Source organism: Psittacula echo (genome assembly GCF_963264785.1).
Source record: "Psittacula echo genome assembly, chromosome: 3".
In the NCBI taxonomy this organism is placed as follows: domain Eukaryota; kingdom Metazoa; phylum Chordata; class Aves; order Psittaciformes; family Psittacidae; genus Psittacula; species Psittacula echo.
In genome coordinates, this window is record NC_137736.1 from 56,034,982 (window position 1) to 56,058,184 (window position 23,203).

Here is a 23,203-nt window from a genome sequence, read left to right on the forward strand (position 1 = left end):
ACACAGAGATTAACTGAGTCATGCGCTCAATATTTTACAATACTAAATTAAAGTAGTAAAAAGGCAAGTGAGCAGTAAGAACATAAAAAGCTGGATACCTGTAGAAATAAATTCTGAGCTGATGTCAAGTAAATGGTGGGTGATCTCTGTAACACATGTAAGCTCTAGGATCAGTTAGGGTTTTAGACATATTCCTGTCCTTTGAGATTCCTGTTGATTACAGGCCACCACTTTCTGCCAGCCTGTTTTCAATCCCATTCTCAATTTTCTAGTAGCTTTAGTAAGAGATATAAGAAAACTTCAAGTATGAATAGGCCCATTCTTGGCAGTAGAACAATGGCATTGAGGTACCAGAAATTTTATAAAAAAAAAATATTTATCTCAGTAAATTCATTCTTAATCTTTTAAATATAAAACAAACTCATTTTTCTTTAAACAAATTAAAATGTAACAAAAATTTCTTGACTGGAATATTTCAATCATTTTCACAAAAAGGACAAGTCACCCAAACAGTCAAAGTTAGCTAAAACTAAAAGTAAATACAATAGCATTTAAAAAAATTACATGTGAGGTATCATTCTCTTTTTGCTTCACTACTGGTTTTGCCAAGAAAAGGAAGAAACTGAAGAAAGCCTGTACATTATTCCAGACTTTCCACAGGGATATACAGTTGCCTGAGCTAAGAATTACATTTTCAAATTCCTCAGGGTTTTTTTGTTATTTCAATATGTCAGCAACTAATGTTATCTCTTCCTTATCAGATGTTATTGCCTGAATTTTGCTCTCCGTCAGCTGAAAGAAAAAAGAACTTCCGTTAGTTTTGTATATAAGGTGTCTTGTTTTCAGCTGGGATAGAGCTGCTGGTCAGCATGCTGGTCTAATGCCATGTGTGACCACTGCAGTCTGTCCTGTTACCTTACAAAATCCTATTTTGAACTGTTTTCTGTCTCACCTTGCTTTCTATCTTGTGTGTGTAACTTCAAGCAACAAAATTCATTGAAGCTGAGACTAGTGGGTGGGTAGGAGAGAGCTGCAGGGACCCAAGGTGAGATGTGGTGACCTGATAGGGTGACCCAGGATCCAGACACAGAGATCACATGTGAGGAACTTGCAAATTTATGGTTGTTGTACCTGAAGAGAGTGAGGGTGTATGCACTTCTCACTGGCAAACTTCAGCCCTGCTCAGCTGGAGAGGAGCAGGAGGACCGGGATGTCTGTGACCCTGTTTATGTGACTGCTGGTGGTGTAGACATGCTGCTGGTAAAGGCCCCTATGCTGGTCTTTGTGGCTGCCTGCATTAGTGTTCTCTGTGTGTGTGTCATTGTACATATGTGTGCCTCATGTTGGGAAAACACACAGCCGTTGCTGCTGCCTGGACCTACCAGTGGGAGCATCAGCCCCAGCGTGTATGGGACTAGAACAGGGGACACTTTCTGGTTCTGTAAGAGCATTGCATTTGACTTTTCCTAACAAATCTGCCTGCCGATTTCTTCTTGTAATTCCTCAAAATATGGCAAAGGAAGAGTTATTCTCTGTGTTAAGTTCCTTAGAATTTTAAAAATACCTGCATTACAGTCTTGTATGTACTTTACGCATTTAATATTAAATAGAAAGAGAACATACCTCTGTATTATCAGGCAGTCCACAAAATGCATTTTTTGGCTCTGGGACTTGTGGAAATGCTGCTTTCCAGCAGCCAGTCCTGAATATCAGAAGGGATGGAGTAGAAAGTTAAAAATAAGTAACAGTTGTGTCAAAAGCATTGCACCCTTGAACTAGCTCTTAACTGTCTCTTCCAGAACAGAAGAGAAATAAAAAAACCCACAAATTTTCACAAGTTGGAAGAACAGTATCTTCTCTGAATTATTGTGTATTTCTATACAAAGTGTATGATGCAGAAGAATATCCTTTTTCTTTCTGTTCCATTTGGTCTATTTCAAGAAGCAAGCTGCTTAGCTTGTGTGCTTTCAGATACATTCGGTTTACTAGGACAATGCTAGCAAATGTTACAAAATCTTTACTGGTAACCAAACATATAATTGCATATAGTTGGTCTCCGTGCCATGTTGGTAGAAGAGGTCGAGGAAAAACTTGTATGGATCAGACAGGGAGGGACTTTGGGCATCACTGTTATCATACTTGTCTCAGAATCACTCATTTGGATTGATTTCTAGTACAGTGTGAGTGAAAAAATTGTATCTGTAGTACTGAGACACCTCTACCTTATTTAAGAACTGCAGATGTTTCACACACCTACAAAAATAAATGCATAAATTGTTTACCTTTTGCAGAATAAAATTGTGACAATTGCCACTAAAAGTGTCCCAACTGCTACCACAAGTAAGATCCATACTGAAGAAGAAATAATTTCTTCATTTCCTGAAAGGCAAATAGTCATAAAATATTATCATCGATAAAGAGGAGTAGATGCACAGCTGTGTCAAACATCTACTCTGGTGACTGACGGGTAAATGTTGATATAAAGATCAACTCTTTAATTTAGCACCTTTGCAGTAACGTCTGCTGGGGAGGATTAATGTTGAGCCTGTTTGTCCATCCCATGCAATAAGCAGGACTGGGCAGCAGCAAGCAGCTGCGTGGTACTTGGTAGCGGTAGTTATACCACGACAGCACTTCAGCTGCAAATGTGTAACTTTCTATATTTATTTCCAGTGTTAGAGCGCTAAGAGATTTATTAAGTCTCTTCCTCCTCTTCTCTGCAGTATGGAATGAAACAAAATGTTTGCCAATCCTTTATATATCTGTGTCTCTGTAGGTGTGCATCAGTGTGTGCAGTAGACAAGACATCACTGAGGGATGAGTAGCCCAAGGCATGGATTTGTTCTTACCAAACTCTACAGGTGCACTCCACTCCCCCCAGGCTGGGCTCACAAAGCAGACACTGCCAGCTGCCCTCATTTGCAAGAGACACTTCTTTCTTGTGTTGTATCTTTGAAACATGTGATTATTTCCCCCTTCCTAAAAACAAAGCAAAGCTGTGCTTTATTTTGTTGCTTGTCTAGGTGTTGATAATATGCAAGTGCCATTTACTCATGAAACTTCCGTGAAGCTGTGAGGGCATTGCTCTGTAAAGTAGACTGCTGCTCCAGAGCAAAAAATTACACGTTATTTACACTGTTACGTACATAATATGTACACATCTGTGTATCCTAGAAATAACCTGTCACTCAGGTTTTTTTTTATTTTACACTGTGTCTTGTAATTTCTAATGATATATGTGATGTACTGGTAATTTTCCTCAGCACATTGACAGAGGCAGAAAAATATCTTGAACTGTCTCATTTCAACACTGTTAGAATTGAGAAGATAGATAGAATTGAGGAATAAACTGTTTGCACCTCACCTTCCTCAATCTTTGCATTATGACTTTTCAGGAAAAGCATAACTTTCTAGAAAAACCTGTAAAATAAGTACGAGACTGCAATAGTTGGTGTTACTAGAATTTACTGAAACATGCCTGCTATTGAAGACTTTCAGGATAGAGGTGGGATGTGCAAGTTGCGCTGATTGGAAGGAGGTGCAGCATACCTGGAGGGCGGCCTCCATCCCAGAGGGCTTTAGTGGTCTTTATTTTTTTATAAACAAAATTAAATGCCTAGGAGGTGTTTTCACTGTGTGTCTTTTCTCTGCTGTCACTGATGTGTAACTTCAAATTCTGTTCCAAATATTTGAGGGGGAGAGTGGCCAGTGTAATTGGAAATGGGAAGTTTTTCAAAATTCTTGCAGGATAGTAATAAAGTTCTGCCCTTGAGTATATAATAAATGACATATATCATGATGATTTAAAGTTTGACACATTCATGAAATCTATAAAGATCCCATAAAGCACAGGACATTGGACACATAATGATTTAAAGGCATTTGAGTGCCATTTATTTTTTGCACTGTGAAATTAACACATAGTGCTGATTAATAGAACAAGCAAACCTACTTGTATAGAAGTATAGATGGTTTTTCCATCAGGATTATCCTGTAAATTGAGAAAAAAGATTAGTTTTTGTGTTTAGATAATAAGTCATCTTTATCTACAGTCCCCTTTTTCTGCATTAGTCTTTCTTATCTACTTGACAGGTTGTTAGTAAGAACTAGTAATTTATCTAACATTTATTATCTGATTTATAATTTGCCTACAAATCCAAGTTTATATTGTAACTAATTCTTCTGTGAGAAAGTATTAATATTTATTTTCTTGATCACCAGAGGTGAGAAATGAATTTTAGTTCAGGTTGGTGAGTAAACTGAAACACCAAGCAAACCAGATCTGAATGAAATTGTAACTTTGTTCTTAAAAAGAATAAGGTAGAAATCTGTAAATAAACTTTTTAGTTTATATCTAGTGCTTATATTTTAATATAAATGTATATTGTATAAATGTATATTTAGTTGCAAATGCTATGTAAAATTATTTTCCCTCAGATGAAAATACTCAGGACTGACATGGATTCAGGGATATTTTAGGCTGCCTTCCAATTACATTTTTGATAGAATAAAAATTCATTCATCCCTTCTGAATAGCCATAATATGAAATGTGATGACTACACAGAACTAATAACTGTAGACTATACCATCACGTAGTCTGCTAGAGCTACATATTTTATTTAATATTTTGCATTTTGTATTACTCCATTTTAAACCAAAATGAAATTAATCTAAACTCTTTTATCAAATAATTGCCTGCATGCTCATGTGGCACCCAAACACTTTTTTGCAAGGCATGCTGCTGTACAGGACAGCTTCTAGAATCTGTAAAAAAACCTAGCTTAAGCACAGGGATCAATCTAGAGGAAAGTGCAACACTACAGTCTCCCTTTTCTTGTGTTTATAGTAAAATAATCTATTAGAAATGAAAACAGTGAGGTCATGGAAGGATTCAGAAGTACAGCTCCAAAAGGACAGCTGTTTCTTTGTGAATTTTAGGAGAAGAGATGTATTAAAGGGTACTGCATTTTAGAAAATGAAGGAGAAAATAGGTATGATAAATGAAAGAGACTCCTTCCTGCAGGGGCTGGTGGCACCAACCTCCTGACCTGATGAAGGCTTGTTTCTTGTTGGGTGCCAGGATCCAGGATGATGCAGAAGGACTTCCAGACTTGTCTGGCAATTAAACTATTACCCCTTCCTGCTTTCCTGTGCGGGCATCAGTGATGTGGCCAGGGGTAACCACTGGAGGGGACGATGAAAGGCAGGAAGCCCAGATGGTGTCTCCTCAGTCCCTCCCATGAGAGGAAAAGGCTTGAACAGAATTGCAATCATCCAGCAGGTCAACACCTGTCTGAGTGCCTGGTGTCACAGGCAGGGCTTTGGCTTCTGCAACCTTGGGACCCTTTTTGAGAAACAGGGGCTGCTCAGCATGTATGGGATGCATCCTACCAAGTGGGCTGTGAGTGTCCTTGCAAACAGCCTAGGTAACCTGGTTCTTGTACTTCGTATAAAGGAGTTCATTTAATATGCAGGGTTCTGTCTTGAGACAAATGATGAACCAGGAAGAGAGCTTGTGACCAGGTGTCAAAGGGCAGACAAGCACAGGTGACAGTGCGTTGTTTGTTCCAGATCTCCCAGTCAAGAAAAAGAACAGATGAGACGCTCTTCACGCAGCTTGGGAAAGCCTCCCAGCCACAGGCTTTTCCTGTAATCAAGGGAAAATGCCCTGGCCTTCAGTGCAAAGTTACTGGTTGATCTATGAGGACAGCTTCCCCAGAGCACAAAAGCAGTCCATTCCAGCATGCAGAAAATGGAGCAAGAGTTCCAGGTGAGCATGGCAGGGCATGAAGCTTGGGTCTGAGCTCAGAGACAGAAAGGAAATATGCATAAGGTAGAAGAAGGGATTTGGGAGGAATACAAAGACATCATCTGCACATGCAGGAATGGAACTAGATAAGCCAAATCTCAGCTGGAGTTGAGACTAGTGAGGGAAGTGAACACGAGAAAGGTTTTTATGAGTGCACTGGAAGCGTAAGGGAGGTTAAGGAGAATACAGCTCACTGAGTTGGGGGAACATAGTGACAAAGGGAGGTGGAGAAGACTGAGGTGCCTTTTTAGTTCCATTTTCACTGGAAAGGTTAGCCTTCAGGTTTCCCAGATGTCCTGATCTATAAAGCCTTAACTTAAAACACGACTGAAGAAGAAACTGAGAGTCTCAGCAAATTCAGTTTATCAGTGTCAGACATGTAAAATGTGGCTGAATTTATGTTATTCATGGTGTTATGTATATTGCTATGAAATAGCAAGCGCGATCCAGACTAAATTCCAAACAGCAGAAATCTAGGGAATGCCTTCGCCCAGCCGCTAAGTGGCCAAACCTGGTTATATTACAGGCAGGTTTTCCTTTGTAGTCACCGTCTGCCACCCTGTGGTCATTTGCCGCAAATCTGCCACAGTTGCGGTAGTTTAGTTTTTCTCCTTTTGCAGCGCAGCACAGCAATCTCACTCCTTCCCTATCTCTGTGAAAAGACTTGGAAAGCCAAGGTCTGAAATTGACTATAAGTAGCTTAAATCACTCCCTCAGTAATCTATGTTTATTCACACCACCTTTCTGCTTTCTCTCACATTTATTTTCCTTTTAATTAACATTATACAGCTTCAACTTTTGGACCAATGGGTGTGTTGCTTACATATGATATCTGGATAAGCTATTTACGTTTCATATATAGAAAAGATTCATTCACCTCCATCAAATTTTACTTGTTAAGTGGATGCACATTCCTCTACTTAGTAATTTCAGCCCAGCTCTACCTTTTCACAGAGATACAGTCACCACTGAAAGGCCTCCAAGACACCTACAACAGGTCTTGGTGAAATAAATGCATTTTATGAGCTTTGAAACAGCCAAAGCCGTGGTATGTTCAAGTCTTGATTAACCATGCTTCTCTTCTTAGTCCCACACAGTCACAGTCATCCAGTGTATCTCCAGCAATATCTCACTCGGGAACAGGGATACAAAACTAGGGTGGTATAGCATAAAAAGGTGCCTTAAAGGTACAACCTCAAAGGAATATGGTGCTACATATCAGGAAGGCTGCACTGCACAAGAGAGACTGATTGTCTTTTCACCTTTGTGCATTGGTAAATGTATGGATTAATGTTAAATGTAGGTGAAGAAATTTCTCTTACCTTATACTTTATGTCAATTTCATATTTAAAACACTTGTCTTTGTTAGAATGACTTATTTCGGGTCGTTGCCATTGAATAATGCAATTGTTTTTAATTTCGTCACAGTTGACAGTGATATTTGCTGGAGGCATAAGCTTTTCTGAAATGATATAACCAGGAATTCAAATAATTGAAACAGCTTGTTCTCTTTTTGCTTTGATAAAAGAGAATGCAATTGCAAGTAACACCTATATTAAGATACCAATTTGTATCCATTTTTCTTAGGAAATCTCTTAGAAATAATTGAAAGACCATAGATCTTTAAATCCTGTCCCCAGCATCAGTAAAAATGGGGACTAAGCCAGGGAACATGACTCAGGAGCATACAAAGACATAGCTCAATTGCTTCTCCTCATAGAATGTAGTCTTGTTTGCCCAGTTTTTTGAGACAATACCAAGAACAATGGGACTTTGCCAGAAAGGGTTTGCCACAGTAAAAATAATTACACAGGATGCTTCCAAGTAGAACACCACATGTGAAAGAGCATATGAAAATCTGGGATATGTTGTACGCATATTAATTTCTTTAACCAAGGGTATGGTGTTGGTGTGTGCCATCCCCACTGGCAATGAGAAACAGAAATCACTGCTCAAATAAACTTCTCCTGACCAATCTGCTCTGTTGAAAGGTTTTTTGGCCACCATTGAAAGTACAGCAGGGGAAGTACAATCTCTTAAGTCCTGTGGACCTTGCTAAAACTAAATCCAATAAGCGTTGATTCCTAAAGAATCTGAGGCAGGCTGCAGCTGTAGTGCTTTCTTGCTCAATTTCCGTCATTGATCTGTTGCTTGCGGAATAGGTTTTCTTGAAGAGGCCGCAATCTCTCACTTTCTGCTCTAAGTGAGACAGGGTACTTGGTTCCTCCTCAGGGAAAAATGCTCTTACCACCCTCATGCAATAATGAAAATAAAGCATAAATAAACTATTTACTTACCAATTTTATACAGTTGAATGTGCACATCGTAGAACTGGATCAGAGAGTCTTTGCTAGAGCCGTTCACCAGGAAGTAAGCTTTTTCAGTCTCTATCCTCACATTTTGGAATCTACATCCTGTATTTCTGCCATTTTCATCCTTAATGTAAAGCTCACATTCCATCTCATCGTCATATCTATATACAGCAAGGTATTTTGAATAAACATGGGCAATGTGATGTGTTGAATGAGAATTTGGACTTCCCTAGGCTCAAGCAGACCAACTTACCTTGAATTCTGCCAATAGAGAAAATACTGGGTATCTCCTGGTGCATCCTTGCCTGCCTGCCAAGTGCAGTTCATGAAGGAAATGTTATAAATCACACAGGAGAAGTTTTCAATGGCTGATCCATTCTTGCCTACAGAAACAGGAATATCCATGATGAGTAAAAATCATGTGACTGCTCCAAGCTGGAGGATCTTGGCACGCCTGCAGCTCCAGCTGGTTTCTGATTGGGTCAGGAATGACTTGCTTCATTGTAAGGCAGTGACATAGGAAGGTATTTGCACTAACAGATTCAGTGAAGAATTTGTCATGGATAAAGTCTCCAAGGATATGAATATAGTTGCATCTGATAAAATATGTCTCAGGGAAGCTGACACTACCACAGGCTGACACCGAAAGTGGCTACCCCTGTGATTTGAATTGTTCCTATTTGAAAGGAGACACTGGTGCCACAATGCCACAAAGTGAATAATTAGTCTCTCATTGTTCAGAACCCTGCCACAGCATTTCTAGTTTTTCTTCAGCACCCTATTAAATGAGTGAAGAGCATGAGGAGCTTTCCTATGTACTCCAGAGAGGAAGAGAAACCCAAGAACACAACTGTGAAGTTTTTCAAGACTCAAGGTAGGTGTAGATGCAAACTTGTGAGGTGTTTGTGCTCTGCAGCAATACCTTCTTCCACCTGGGATTAACATGAGGAATCTTCTCCTGGTCACAAACAATTTACTCCTTACCCCATCCCCAAGAAAACCCAATAGGGAGACTAAACATACCTTTTAAAAGGAAGGACAATTTATCTATCCTTTTATAAGGAATCAGCCAACACTTTGAGCTTGATGAGGCAGGAGGTAGTGCCATTTTGTATATGCAACTCCATGTTGCTTGAGTGAGCAGATCTTGTACCTCATTCTGTTTACAGTCTCATATATGTTACCCCTCTCATACCAAGAGGAGTAAGCTTTCTCAGAACTTTAATTATTGTGAATAGGACACTGCAAACTGTTGGGCACTACACCATGAGTTACACTGTGACAAAACTCAAGATGTAACAGATTTCTCTGTGAAGAATTTCAAAGCTACAGGCTCTAACCTGTTTCACTTGGATTTTTAGTAACATTTTGAAGACATTAAATGCAGTCAATAAAATATTAACACAAAGAATTAAAAGAGAATTGGCAATTGAAAAGGTGGTAACAGAGTGTCCTGGGTTCAGCAGTGGCAGTCAGTTGTTTTTTTTTTTTTTCTCCTTCTTAGTAGCTGTTGCAGCACTGTGTTTTTGATTTTTGGCTTGGGAACAAAAAACTGATAACACCGATGTTTAGACTGACCAAGGATTTTGTGAGTCTCATGCTCTGCCAGGGAGGAGGAGGGGCCGGGAGGAAGCGGGGACAGGACACCTGACCCAGACTGGCCAAGGAGGTGTTCCATACCACAGCACGTCATGCCAGGGGATGGAACTGGGAGCTACCCGGAAGGGCACGTCCCCTGGTCGGTCGGGCTGTCTTTTCCGGCGTGCGGTATCGTATTCTCTTCCCTTGTTATTTCTCTTGTCATTGTTATTGTTGGTGGCGGCAGTGGTGATTTGTGTTATACCTTAGTTATTAAACTGTTCTTATCTCAACCCGTGGGAGCTGCATTCTTTTGATTCTCCTCCCCGTCCCTCCAGAAGCGGAGGGAAGAAAGGTGGGGGGGGCAGTAGACTGCGTGGTTCTGATTTACAGCTTGGGCTTAAACCACGACACAGAGGACTGCAAAATTGTTGAGCTAGTTGTAGGAATCTTAATTTTTTTTCAGGGAAATATTGTCATGTTGCTTGACACAGTAATGTAGCGTAAATCACCCCTTTTGTATTCATGTAAAATAGACTGTCAAAACCAATACCTTCCTTTTACAGTTCCTGTTCCTGAAACAACTTTATTTTGGAGATTACCTACCCAATCAGATTTACAGTATTGGCCAAATGGATGGAGACAGCTTTGAGCTGCAAAGGAAGGAAATATAGCTAAGGCCAGAGTAACACATGTCCAGGGAAAATTATAATCCCAAGAGGAAAAATTCATTACTTGCTTTGAAGTATCTGTGCAGCTTGTAGAGGATGGTGAATTTGCTCAACAAACACAGTAACTGCAAAACAGGAAATGCTTGGTTTGCTGTCTTCTCTGCATAAGCACTGAAAGCAGACTAAATCAGAATCAGAAGCTGCATTTCATAAAGTCATGGCACTTTTCAAGTAACCCATTTACACAAGATCCGAGTTCTAGATCTGTCTGCTACTGAAAGTTTGGATCTGAATTTAAACTGAATTTGGCAAGGAATTTAAAAATTAATAATAAAGGATTCTACAGGTATGTTTGTCAAAAAGGAAAGATTAAAGAAAATGTTCTGCCCTTGGTAAATAAGACAGGAGAACTAGTGACAACTTACATGGAGAAGGCTGAGGAACTCAACAAATTTGTGACTCATTTTTCACCAGAAATCACATTACTCAAGGCAGGGACTAGGGAAATTAAGTTTCTCCCTTCATAAAAGAGGATCAGGTTTAAAGACCACCTGAAGAATCTGAGTTTACATAAATCCCTGGGACCCAATGAACATGCATCTCAGAGCCCCAAGGAACTGGCTAGTGTTGCCAATCATATTGGTGGTTGTTGCCAATCACCATCATATTCTATGATGGTGTTGCTCCATTATAGAATCATAGAATAGTTACGGCTGGAAAGGACCTTAAGATCACCTAGTTCCAACCCCCCTGCCGTGGGCAGGGGCACCACACACTAAAGCATGTCACCCAAGACTCTCTCCAACCTTTAAAAAGTCACGGCAGTCAGACAAAGTACTGGTGACTGGATAAAAGAGAATATTGCACCCATTTCAAGGGGTCATAAAGAGGATCATGGGAGCTACTAACCAGCAAGTCTCACCTCCATGCTTGGCAAAGTCATGCAACAGATTCTCCTAGAAGTTATGTTGGATCATATAGAAGATGGAGGTGATTAGAGGTAATCAGCATGGTGTCACCATTATAGTCTTGGTAAAATCTCCTGCAGTCACTGAACATTGGTCCTCAGTAAAATTCATGCTGCTTATCCAACTCAGTTCAATTTTCCACTGATTCAGCTTCAAATTTATAATAGGTGAGTCTGGCATCTCTGCTTCAAGTATCACATAGTAGGATCAGTAAGGTGCAGATTCCCAGATTTTTGTGTGTAGAGGTTACTACCCACGACATGTAAGACAGAAGGCAATTTAAGCACAAGTACTCATAATAAGAAGCACATCACACTCCCCTTCAGTGGACTGCCCCATGAAAGTGTTCTACTCACAGTCTGTACAGTGCCAGCCAACACACAACTGGGTGATCAGCAACATCCACTGGGTCATGAAGATGAGTGCAAGAGGAGCAACCATATCTTCCTCCTTGGAGACAGAAAACAGTGAAACACGATGAAGGTGAAAGACATGGATGTGAACCCCTCTCTCCTAAATGTATGTAGTCTGACCTGCTCATATGCCTGTCTGATCGTCTCTCAGTTCTGTTGGGAGGAAAAATTCAATAGACTTCTCAGTCAGTCAGAGAAATGTTCAAATAAACAGCAACAAAGTTAAAAGAAGTTGTACTTTTCTGTAACAAAACATTTTGTGTAATGATTTACAAAGCTGGTGATCTGGGGACCACTGCATAAATGTTACGTACCTACATTTGGTGACTGCTCTCTTAAAGTCTAATTTATCTATCTGCCATATACAAAAGTTAGGATGAATAGACATCAAGCAGATGGGTAAACAGCTGCAAACAGAAAATACCAAAATGGATCACAGCAATATCAATCAGCTCAAGTTACCCAATGGTGAATATGCTAAGTTTGATGAAAGTTCATGTACTTTCAAGAATATTTTTGCATATATGCATTAAAGTGGATCTAGGATTGGTATCTAATTCCTACAAATTCAGTATCAATCGCAGTAAGCAAAAGAAAATTGTGGCTAGGACATTTCTTAGCAGGCAGTACTTTATTTGCAAAAAAACCTTCATTCAGCTTAGCTCCATGTATTCCTCTGACAACTTTTTAGATTTTGCCTGGGACATCACCCCTTCAGCCCTGGACTTCTTACAGTCTCATTGAATACCTCAACAGACAAAACAGATGGAAAGATGAAGATGGACCTACCTTCTATTTCAAAACATCTTTATCTTGTTAATCTTTGTATCATAATCTTCCAGATCAGAGAAGATAAAAAGACTGGTATTTTAAATGATTGCATGACCATAAATAGGGCTGTCTCCCTTGCTGCTTGTGTTTTGGGGAACTGGTGTACTGTCGGAAGTGTTGCAAAATAAGACATTCATCACTTCCCTCCTGATTCTTACCAAATTCGTGTAATTGCACAATTCACGATTTCATATAATGTGAACAAGCAATTAGCTGGTTTAATTTTCCTTTCTGTTGTACAGAACCTCCTTGTTCTTAGGAATCCAATGAGTTCAAAGAAACCTTTTCTTTTACAGGTATTTCTCTCTAGCTCTAAATAATACTGAGTAGTACAAAGCATCTGTCAGTATAAACAATCTCTGGGGCCTGGGAACAGTGGGGGCTCCCCATGGTGGGTGAGAGCTGGTAGCCAGGGTCTGTCCCATCTCCCCAGCCAGCATCAGGGCAGCTGGGAGCACTGGGAAATGTCACAGAGAATCAAATGGGGTTCTGGAAAACAAACGAAACAGAGTTTAAGTCTTTTTCTCTCCTTTCTCCCAGCCTTTCACCTCCCTGGGTCTCCATCCTCCAATAGGTCGGTTACCAGAGTGGTAAGCAGTTTCCCACCTACTCGATCCATGACACATCCAAACAAGGAGCTCTGCTCACTTACACTGCAGGAGCAGAGAGAGGAGGGAGTTGAGGTGAGCCATGAAGACCTAGACATTGTGCTGGGAAGAAAGAAGGCTAGGAACAATCACACTGAAGTTATATTTACTGATCCTGCACCACTTTAGGAATGGTTTTAAGGGCAGCTGTTTCTGTGAGAGAGCTGTAACTCTGCGCTCCTATGGAGATTTCTTGGCAGAAGCAGTTGGCCCACGGTTGGCTGATGACTGTAGCTGGATTGCTTGGCAATGTCTGTATCTTGGACAACCTTTCATCACACCATTTAGCACTGATGCAGTGGGACATTGCCTGCCCTGGGCAACAGTATGTTTTTTCTGTGCCTAAATCTGGTCCTGGGAAGTGCTATGAACTTCCAGCACATGAGTCTTTCGAATTATGCATCTTGCAATGGGTGGACAGGGACAAACACATCTGTCCAGTGCTGGGTTCTCTTTCTCCAGCTGATACCTCAACTGTGGGGCTACTTGTGCACCCAAGGCAAAGGCCCATGTTCCCACTCTGAAGATCTCCTGAGCCTATAGAGCAGGCAGCAGAGGACCATCTCTCGATCTGGTGCTCTCACAGATTATGCACTTTAGTAACACAATAAGGAAGTCTGGGTTTTGTGGTTTTAGGGTTTGGGAACTTTTTGTTTTTAAACTGAAACATACTGCAACAGAACAATCCAAACAGCCCACAGAGACAGTGGTGTTACCACCCAGACAAGGGAACTGTCCTACATGGGATTTGTTTGCTGAGACTTTAAAAAAATAGAAACAAATTTAAAAAAAAATCCTGAAGCAAAGCTGGTGCTATTAATGGTGCTACCAAAGTCTGTTACCATTCTTTCCTATTGAGTATTATATTGGGTCTTTGCCCTCGGATAGGAAAGGGATATGTTAATCCCATTCCTACTCCCAGGAAGTCTTTGACTACTTAAAGGGGGATTACAAGAAATCTGAATGGAGACTTTTTACCAGAACATGTAGTGACAGGACAAAGGAGAATGGCTTTAAATTGAGAGAAGGAAGATTAGGTTTGATATTAAGAAGAAATTTTTTACTGTGAGGATGGTGAGACACTGGCACAGGTTGCTCAGAGAAGCTGTGGCTGCCCCATCCGTGGCAGTGTTTAAGGCCAGATTGGATTGGGCTTTAGGCAACCTGGTCTAGTAGAAGGTGTCCCTGCCTATGGCATGGGGTTGGAACTGGATGATCTTTAAGGTCTCCTCAAACCCAAACCATTCTGTGATTCTATGATCATTTTCTCATACAAATATTGTTCAGGAGACAAATGTTCAGGAGACAATTTTCTCATAAGTCTATTTGTTGCCTTCAAATTATGTTGCTACATCCTTCAGCACGGCATGCTCTAAATGTTGCTCACAGCCATTTACAAAACCAAACATTTCCTTCCACTTTTCATCACTTCAGACCTGTGGTAGATGAAAAAACCAGCTTAAAATATGATTGCTGACAGGTATCAGATAATTGAAAGAATGTAAACCCCATGGGTTTAGATAAGAACAGTTTAATAACTAAAGTACAATATATTACTACTACTACTATTACTAATAATAAGAATGATAAGGGAAATAACAAGAGGAGAGTATATAAAACTAAGAGGGGAAAGGAAAAAATCCCCAATAAATACAAGTGGCACACAATGCAATTGCTCACCACTCACCAAACAAATACCCAGCCGAGCAGTGATTTGTCCTTCTGGGTGACTACCCCCAGTTTATATACTGGGCATGACATGCTGTGGTATGGAATATCCCTTTGGCTAGTTTGGGGCAGGTGTCCTGTTTCTGCTCCATCCTGGCTTCTTGTGCCCTTCCTTTTTGGCAGAGCATGAGAGACTGAAAAGTCCTTGATCAGGGTAAGCATTACTTAGCAACAACTAAAACATCGGTTTATTATCATCATTGTTGTCAGACTAAAGCCAAAACACAGCACTGCACCAGCTACTAGGTAGGAAATTAACTCTATACCAATGAAACCTGGACAGTATCCATACCTTATTCCATATCATTCACGTCATGCCAGGTATCACACTTCCCACCATCACTTTGCCTGTCTTTTGACATATATGTAAATATATATACACACAGATATAATTTCCCTAGTCTACGGACCATCTCTACAAATGTTTGTTGAGTTCATTCAGTCGATGACTTGGAGCTCCATCTGTTGTAACAGTCTCTCTGGACAGAAAAGATGCATGGTGTGTGGTATTGAATTGTTGCATGCTGAAGCTTATTCCTATTCCATTACAGCCACGCTTCCCCAGTTTTGTCAAAGTTCATTCTTTGTTAATGTGGTGATCAAAAGGCTGTCAGGTTCAGATCTTCAAATCTGGAGCTATGGAGATGGGTGCCATGGGGTGCTCAGCACAGTGATGGGTGTATAGCGGCCATGGAAGTGATAATATCAAATGTTATATGTCATCATACAGTTCAATTTGCTGGCCATTTTCCCCCAAAATCATATCTCCTTGAGATACAAACTGGACTTCCCACATCCTCCCTCCAGGTGAACTCAGGTCCCTGAGCAAAAGCAATGATTTTGTCTTTGCTGAAGCAGGAATCACCCAGAGTGTTTTCCCCAGCAAATTCTTCATGTGCACCACAGGAACTTGGTCCCCCTCTACAATATGTAAAAGTTCTGACTGGGCTGGGCCAGCCCTGTTGGCAGATCCTCTGGTGTTGACCAACCAGGTGGCCTTTGGTAAGTGTGTATCCCAATGCTTGAAAGTTCCCCCACCCATTGCTCTCAGTGTAGTTTTTAACAGCCCATTGTACCGTTCGATTTTCCCAGAGGCTGGTGCATGGTAGGGGATGTGATATACCCACTCAATGCCATGCTCTTTGGCCCAAGTGTCTATAAGGTTATTCCGGAAATGAGTCCCATTGTCTGATTCAATTCTTTCTGGGGTGCCATGTCGCCACAAAATCTGGTTCTCAAGGCCCAGGATAGTGTTCCGGGCAGTGGCGTGGGGCACAGCGTATGTTTCCAGCCATCCGGTGGTTGCTTCCACCATGGTAAGCACATGGCGCTTGCCTTGGCGGGTTGGTGGGAGTGTGATATAATCAATCTGCCAGGCCTCCCCATATTTATACTTCAGCCATCGTCCTCCATACTGAAGAGGCTTTGACTGCTTGGCTTGCTTAATTGCAGCACGTTTCACACTCGTGAACAACCTGGGCAATAGTGTCCATTGTTAAGTCCACCTCTTGATCATGAGCCCATCTGTATGTTGCACCTCTGCCCTGATGGCCTGAGGTATCGTGGGCCTACCAGGCTAAAAATAATTCACCTTTATGTTGTCAATCTAAGTTAATCTGAGCCACTTCCATCTTAGCAGCTTGATCCACCTATGGTTGTTCTGGTGTTCCTCAGTGGCCCAGCTCTTGGGTACATGAGCATCTAAGGGTGTTTCAATGGTATCCAAAGGATAATAAAAAGCTTAAAAATTTTCAAATGCTACTGTAAATAGCCTGGTGGTGAAGGGAAAGATGTGAGAGGATGTCTCCTCCACATGTTGGCCCTCCGAGGAAAAAAGGCAAAAGGTATAATTATTAATAGTTTCAATTAGATGGCTCCAAAAATACAGAGGTGATGGCAATGCTGAATACACATACCATATTAGTTTCACAACCAGAAATTCTATTGTATCACAAGCCATTACTATAAAGTACACCAAAGTGAGAGCCTTAGTCCAGGTCCCACAGATGATAAATATCGCAGCAGGGAATGCAGACTGCAAGTAAGGTATTAGATAATGCAAATCTGAGACCAAGATTGACCAGTTCTGAGAGCAAATTAAAGATCTGTTTTTATCTCAACCCTTCCAGTCCCATGTTGGGCACCAAAAAAATGCTATCATGGTTTAAACCCAGTCAGTAACTAAATATCACGCAGCTGCTCGCTCACCCCCCCGCCTTTTCCCTCTCTAAAGAAGAATTGAAATAATGTAAACCTCATGGGTTGAGATAAGAACAGTTTAATAACTAAAGTACAATGTGCTACTACTAATAGTGATAATACTGATAAGGGAAATAACAAGGGGAGAGAATATATAACTAAGAGGAGAAAGGAAAAAAGCCCAGTAAACACAAGTGATGCACAATACAATTGCTCACCACCCGTTGACCAATACCCAGCCCAACCCAAGCAGCGATCTGGGCCTTCCAGGTGGCTCCCCCCAGCTTATATACTGGGCATGACATGCTGTGGTATGGAATACCCCTTTGGCTAGTTTGGGTCAGGTGTCCTGTTTCTGCTTCCTCCTGGCTTCCCTTGCCCCTTCTCACTAGCAGAGCATGAGAGACTGAAAAGTCCTTGATCAGGGTAAATGCTACTGTTCAACAACTGAAACATCCGTGTGTTATCAGCATTGTTGTCAGACTAAAGCCAAAACACAACACTGTACCAGCTACTAGGGAGAAAATTAACTCTACCCCATCAGAAACCTGGACATAAGAAAAAAAACGAAAATAGTCCAAACAACCAAAATTATTAATGGAAAATACAATCAAATGGAGAGAGGCTTTTAACGATAGTTTCTTGAGGAATTGCCTCTACAAGAAACATTATTCTCTCTCCAAGAGGGAAAAAATATGAAAAACCTGTAAATTGCTGCTGTCCTTGTTGCAGTTGTGGTAGAGTTAATTTACTTCAAGTAGCTGTTTCAGTGCTGTGTTTTATCAAGAAGGTATACATGTTTGAAAAAATTCAGGTTGCTTCTTTCTCTTACATGCCATTATGTCACTTCTTCAATAATTGCTATTGTTTCTTCAGTTTCATGCATTATTGATTGATTCTTATATTCTGTCTATTAAAAGAAGAATAAAAAAATTTTGTTAGTGTTTCATGCACGAGATTAGCCATGAGTTTACAATTTCTAAATTTCCTGTCATTCAGGGATTTGTAATTTGTTATATAGAAGCTACAATGAGACTCCGTCAATGGGAGGAAGCAGACATGTCTAGGTCTTCCTTCCAAGATGAGCTCCTTAGAGTGGAACAAAGACTTTTCAACTCAAAAGGCAGAAAACTCATATTTTTAAACATAGAAATGTTAACATGATGAAGGAACAGAAAATAGAAAGATGCATATAGGCCCACCAGTGATCCAGTGTGTCCTTGCAGATACGTTCTTGCTTCCAGATCTGGCTGTAGCCAGCTAAAAGACTGCATATTGCAAATTGGATGAAACTGCAACATGCTCTCTAGATGGGCAGTTCCATATCTAGATGGGTGATTCTTGTCTGTCAGTTGCTGCTTCTTACAAGTCTCTCCAGTTCTTTGCATAAGCTAGAACCTCTCAGCTCTCTGTTATACTTTATTGCTTACTGTATGCCAAGAACGTTTCCTCTTTCAGCATCATTGCCAAATACCAACATGGCTGTCAATATCTGCTACAGCACAACTATTTTTGTCCAGCAGTAGATTTCTTTGTCCCTTTTCTCCTCACAGCTGGCCAACAGTCTGTATTATTAATGTGCTGAGAAGTTTATGCTCAGCACTATTCTAGTGATAGCATGTGGCTTATAAGGAGAGCAGGGTGAAAATGTAATTTCTCCAGTGCTCCAGGTAGATGAATGACCACAGTTTCAGAATGGAAAAGGAAGAATAGAAGAATTATTTGCATATTGACCTTCTCTTTCAATATCTCAAGAACAAAAAAAAGAAAATCTATCCTTACTTCTGTGCACTTTTCTGGCACTTAGGTCATACCTTTGAGACTGCAGTGGATCCTTAATTACAACAAATTTCAGGCAAATGGAAAAAAGACATACCTTGAAATCCATTGGACAGAGCTCACGGAATGGGTCTCTTGGCTGTGGTATTGTAGCAGATGCTTTTTTCAAATAAGTTCTTCTACAGTGACAAAAAGGGTTGGTGAAGAAAAAAGTTAGTGTAACTATGTAATAATGTTCCTGAGGTATTATTTTACTCCTCGAGGACAAAAGTAGTGAAAAAGTAACTACAAGATTACATAGGCTGAATACAATGGTGTAATTAATTGTTCAGAATTTGAATTATAATAATTTATTTTATTACTTACTAGAGAATGATTGGAAATTGCTTAAGTATCTGAATGTGAAATATCCTCAAAGCAAAAAACATTACAGGGTCTGATGGCAGGAATGCAGCAAGGAATTGGCCTTGTCCCAGTATTGGAAAGTTTTGTGTTATACTGATCAAGTGGGTAAGAAGGTTAGAAACCAGAAATACAGAACAAATTTGAGGGTCAAGATTCCTGCTATAGTTCCATGTTGATTTTTCCTCTCCCTCCTCTCATTTAGAAAGAGGCCATAAAATTTCTTTTGGGGAAAGCGGTGTTATTTCAGCTATGGAATAAAATTTTTGGACAAGAAATAAAGCTTACACTGCGCAGAGAAAAAGTACAAGGCCTGCTGCCAGCACTGATAGCAGAGATAACATATATGATGAAGTAGATGTAAGTTGGCTTGTTCCTGAAAGACAAGAAGTCATCAAAGTGTTCATTAGTATCACAGAAGAGGAATGATTGCACATCTATGTGCAATCTGCTTTGCATTATAGCATTAAGCACCAGTATGAAGTCACTTCTTTAGCTTAGCACCTCCTTGCTCCATAACATGTGAAGGAATGGGGCATCTGACAGTATGTGGACTGTCTGTGGTGATTTGAGATGTTACCAAGCATTTTGCGAGGAACTGAGGCCTACAGAGTACTTCAAAATCCAAGATGGCAGAGCATTAATAGGGGAAAACAGAAGTTTATAAAGCCAGAGGTATAAATGGTAGAAAGAAAAGAGCTGACAACAGATCTCAAAGAGTTCTGCTTCAATCGCATCTCCTTGCAAGAAGCACCCACTGTCACACCAGAATGCTCGGAGAACTCATTCATATTGAGATAGGCAAATTCTTCACTTTTTATTGTAGTATATTAATGTGCAAATATCAATGTTTTAATCTCTAAGTATGAAGTAATAAATGAGGCAGACAAATAACAACTGAGGGAAAACTAAGGCGGGGTAGTGATTTTCATTCTTACCAAACTCTACAGGTGTACTCCACTCTCCCCAGCTGGTGCTCACTAAACAACCATTGTCAGTTGCTCTGATTTTGACGCTGTACCTTTTTTCTGTGCTGAAGCTCCCAAATATGTAGGAGTTTCCTGTGATGCTGCTTTCCTAAATGTGAAACAACTAGACTGAGAACTTTTTATTAGCTAGATGTACAGATGTTAAGAATATGTCAGGTTCATTCAATGATGCAAAAAATTGCAAACGAAAATTTTACATATATTCCTGTGAGCAGACTAGAGTGAAATAACAAAAAACAAACACTTAGTAAATTAACTTGTTTCATCCTAATTCTTTTTGTTTGAACATTTTTGTTGGTGGTGATATGAAGACGAAATATGCAGTGTGCTTCTCTGGCTCCTTGGCCTTCGCTAGACAAAAGGGATTTGGGGAAAACCCCCCCAAACAATAGTTTGTTTTCAGTCTGTAACGGACTTATTTTGCTATAAGGTAGCTCTTTAAAGATCTGGCATTCCCTTACTGTAGATGTTTACAAAACTGAAATAAGATTTGGCTGCCAGATTATACAAAAGTGAAAATTACTACGTATGTTGAAATCCTTCTCAGAAGAATATTGAGCCTTCTTGAATATTTGATTATATAATTTTTGTCTTTTTTCTTTACACTGGCTTAGTCTTTCAGGTGATATTTTCTTGCCTCCTCCATCTCAACCTCTTCCAGACATTATTAATAAAGAAAAAAGTTCTCCACATTTTGTGTGTCTGAGTGTAACGTGGAATTGCCGACCATATTTCTGCATATATATAATTGGGTAGGAATTACAAAAGATTGTAAAATGGAATATTTCATGACTTGCATAGAAGTAGCATGAAGTTCCACACGTGCAGGTGTTTTTTGTACTATGCTTTAGAAAAAAAAACCTTTTAAAACTTTGAGTTTAGGAAACTTGTCAAAAACCAGCAAACGGAGTACACTGAAACTGGCAGTGAGAAACCAAAACAATTTGGTTGGAGGATGCTCTGATATAGACAAAATTTCAACCCAGCATAAACAATAGATTTATATGGTAATAAAGACTTACTGTTCTAGATGTGTTTCTGATGTTTTTCTCAGGATCAGCCTAGTACCAAGAGAAAAAATTATTTATTTTTGACCAGCTGTACAGTGGATTGAAAGTATTCCCTTAATTTGCTGCTCCTGTTTGTGAGGGTCAGCAGTCCTCAGCTCATGTGCAAGAGGGACACTACACATCGAAAAGAAGAGATTAGTCGAATAGGGAAAGAGAACAGGGCATTGGTTGTATGGTGGTATGTGTGGAAATAAAAGCATACAAAATACTATTAGGAATAATTATTATTCTTACCTTATTTTCTATGACAATTTCATATTTGAAACAAGCACGTCTTTTCACATGACTTGTGCGAGGTGGCTGCCACTGAATTTCACAACCATGAGAAGCTTCTGTACAGTTCACAGTGACATTTAATGGAGGGGTGAGTTTTTCTACAATAATAGAATCAGAAATACTAATGATTAATAATCAGCTTTCTTCACTCTGCCTTTTAAAAACGTAGGTAAATGTTCAAGCAACTGGTTTAAAAAGTTTTAATGCAGTTCTACCAGAATTTTTATATTCACCCCATATTCTGAAACAGGACTCCCTGATTTAACGCTGTAGATGAGGAACCTGGAGTATTAGCGAAAACAGTAGATAAAACTAAAAAATACAAGCAATTGCTTAGATTTTACTGAATTCAGCATATAATATGTGCAGGGTTTTTTATAGACTGTGTTCATGTTAAGCAGGGGTAATTTTTAAAAATTTTCTTTTCTTATTAGCAAAATTCTTCCATTTAAAAAATGAAAGTTTTTGCTCACAGCATTAAGGTAATTGGTTATTTTGTATTTTGTGGATGAACAGAACTATGAGATCTAGATAGTCCCACTCAGGCATCCTTAGCTAGTTATTCTGCAAAATGACACCTTTCTGTCAAAGAATAAATATTTGACTGAAATGTTCACAATTCCCAGATTTATGATTTCAGATTGTCTCTGCATTCATTTATTGTTGTTCGTTCTTACACTTTTGACTTTTCAGCTACCAAGGCTGGAGAAAAGAAAAAAAATCCCTAACCCATGTTCTGAAAAGCAGTATTTAAAAAATGTACGCTTTTCTTCCCAGGGATTAATTCGTCATTCCCTTAGCATAAAACTGGAAATAAAATAATGAAACTAAAAAGTCCTTACCAATTTTGTACAGGATAATCATCTTCTTATATGACTGAATGTTTTGTCCATTTCTAGAACCATTTACCAGGAAATAAGCTCTCTTATTTTCTATTGTCACATTTTGGAATCTACATCCTGTGTGCCTTCCATAATTATCCTTGATATAATTCTGGCATCCCGTGAAGTCTTCTTTCCTTTACATGACATATTGCATCAGTTAAATATTGACAATGTCACTTGTCAGAGAGAAACCAAAATTTCCTAGATTCAAGCAGACCTACTTACCTTGAGGTCTTCCAGTACAGGAAATATTGGGTATCTCCTGAAACATTTCTGCCCACATGCCAAGTGCAATTCATGAAGGAAACATTAAAAATGACACAGACAAAATTTTCAATTGCTGTCCCATTCATGCCTGTGAACACAGTAAGAATATTCCCATGTTCACTCTGCAGAGAGACTGTATAAATGCAGATATATATATATATAAATGCAGATATACAAATGCTATGCAGATATCTGCAAACTCATTTAGTAGTTTTTAGCTACCTGATTAGTAAATCCAACTGCATATTGTCTGGGTCTTGCAGTTACCTTCTTACTTTAAGATAGCAGTGATTTTATTTGTGTTGAACCATGAGGATTATCTACCGTTGTTAGAGATGCTGAAGATGTGACTACTATTCAATCAACTCTAATCAAGTCA

At 39.7% G+C, this 23,203-nt stretch overlaps 2 protein-coding genes across 2 annotated transcripts; both read right to left on the reverse strand.

The window, feature by feature from the left end:
- Positions 1-578: 578 nt before the first annotated feature.
- LOC308218821 (granulocyte-macrophage colony-stimulating factor receptor subunit alpha-like) lies at positions 579-11,786 on the reverse strand. The gene is made up of 9 exons (XM_080613224.1): positions 11,696-11,786; positions 8,376-8,505; positions 8,108-8,283; positions 7,133-7,272; positions 3,953-3,991; positions 2,850-2,979; positions 2,283-2,379; positions 1,624-1,702; positions 579-792 (listed from the first exon to the last, which is right to left on the reverse strand). The coding sequence occupies exons 1-9, from the start codon at positions 11,778-11,780 to the stop codon at positions 718-720; spliced, it is 951 nt and encodes a 316-aa protein (XP_080469350.1). The 5' UTR covers positions 11,781-11,786; the 3' UTR covers positions 579-717.
- A 6,209-nt stretch (positions 11,787-17,995) lies between these two features.
- On the reverse strand, positions 17,996-22,910 carry LOC308218989 (granulocyte-macrophage colony-stimulating factor receptor subunit alpha-like; the record flags this gene model as incomplete). Its single annotated transcript, XM_080613527.1, has 8 exons — positions 17,996-18,063; positions 18,940-19,115; positions 19,627-19,714; positions 20,277-20,415; positions 21,350-21,388; positions 21,632-21,771; positions 22,516-22,691; positions 22,783-22,910. 8 exons carry the CDS (start codon positions 22,908-22,910, stop codon positions 17,996-17,998), a joined length of 954 nt encoding a protein of 317 aa, XP_080469653.1.
- Positions 22,911-23,203: the final 293 nt, after the last annotated feature.

Excerpts from the sequence above, each read along its gene's own strand:
- LOC308218821 (XM_080613224.1), bottom strand. The coding sequence starts at position 11,780 with ATGGTTGCTCCTCTTGCACTCATCTTCATGACCCAGTGGATGTTGCTG. Across the intron at positions 8,506-11,695 it reads TGGCTGGCACTGTACAGACT|GCAAGAATGGATCAGCCATT; the intron begins GTGAGTAGAACA and ends CTGTTTCTGTAG. Across the intron at positions 8,284-8,375 it reads CTCTATTGGCAGAATTCAAG|ATATGACGATGAGATGGAAT; the intron begins GTAAGTTGGTCT and ends TGCTGTATATAG.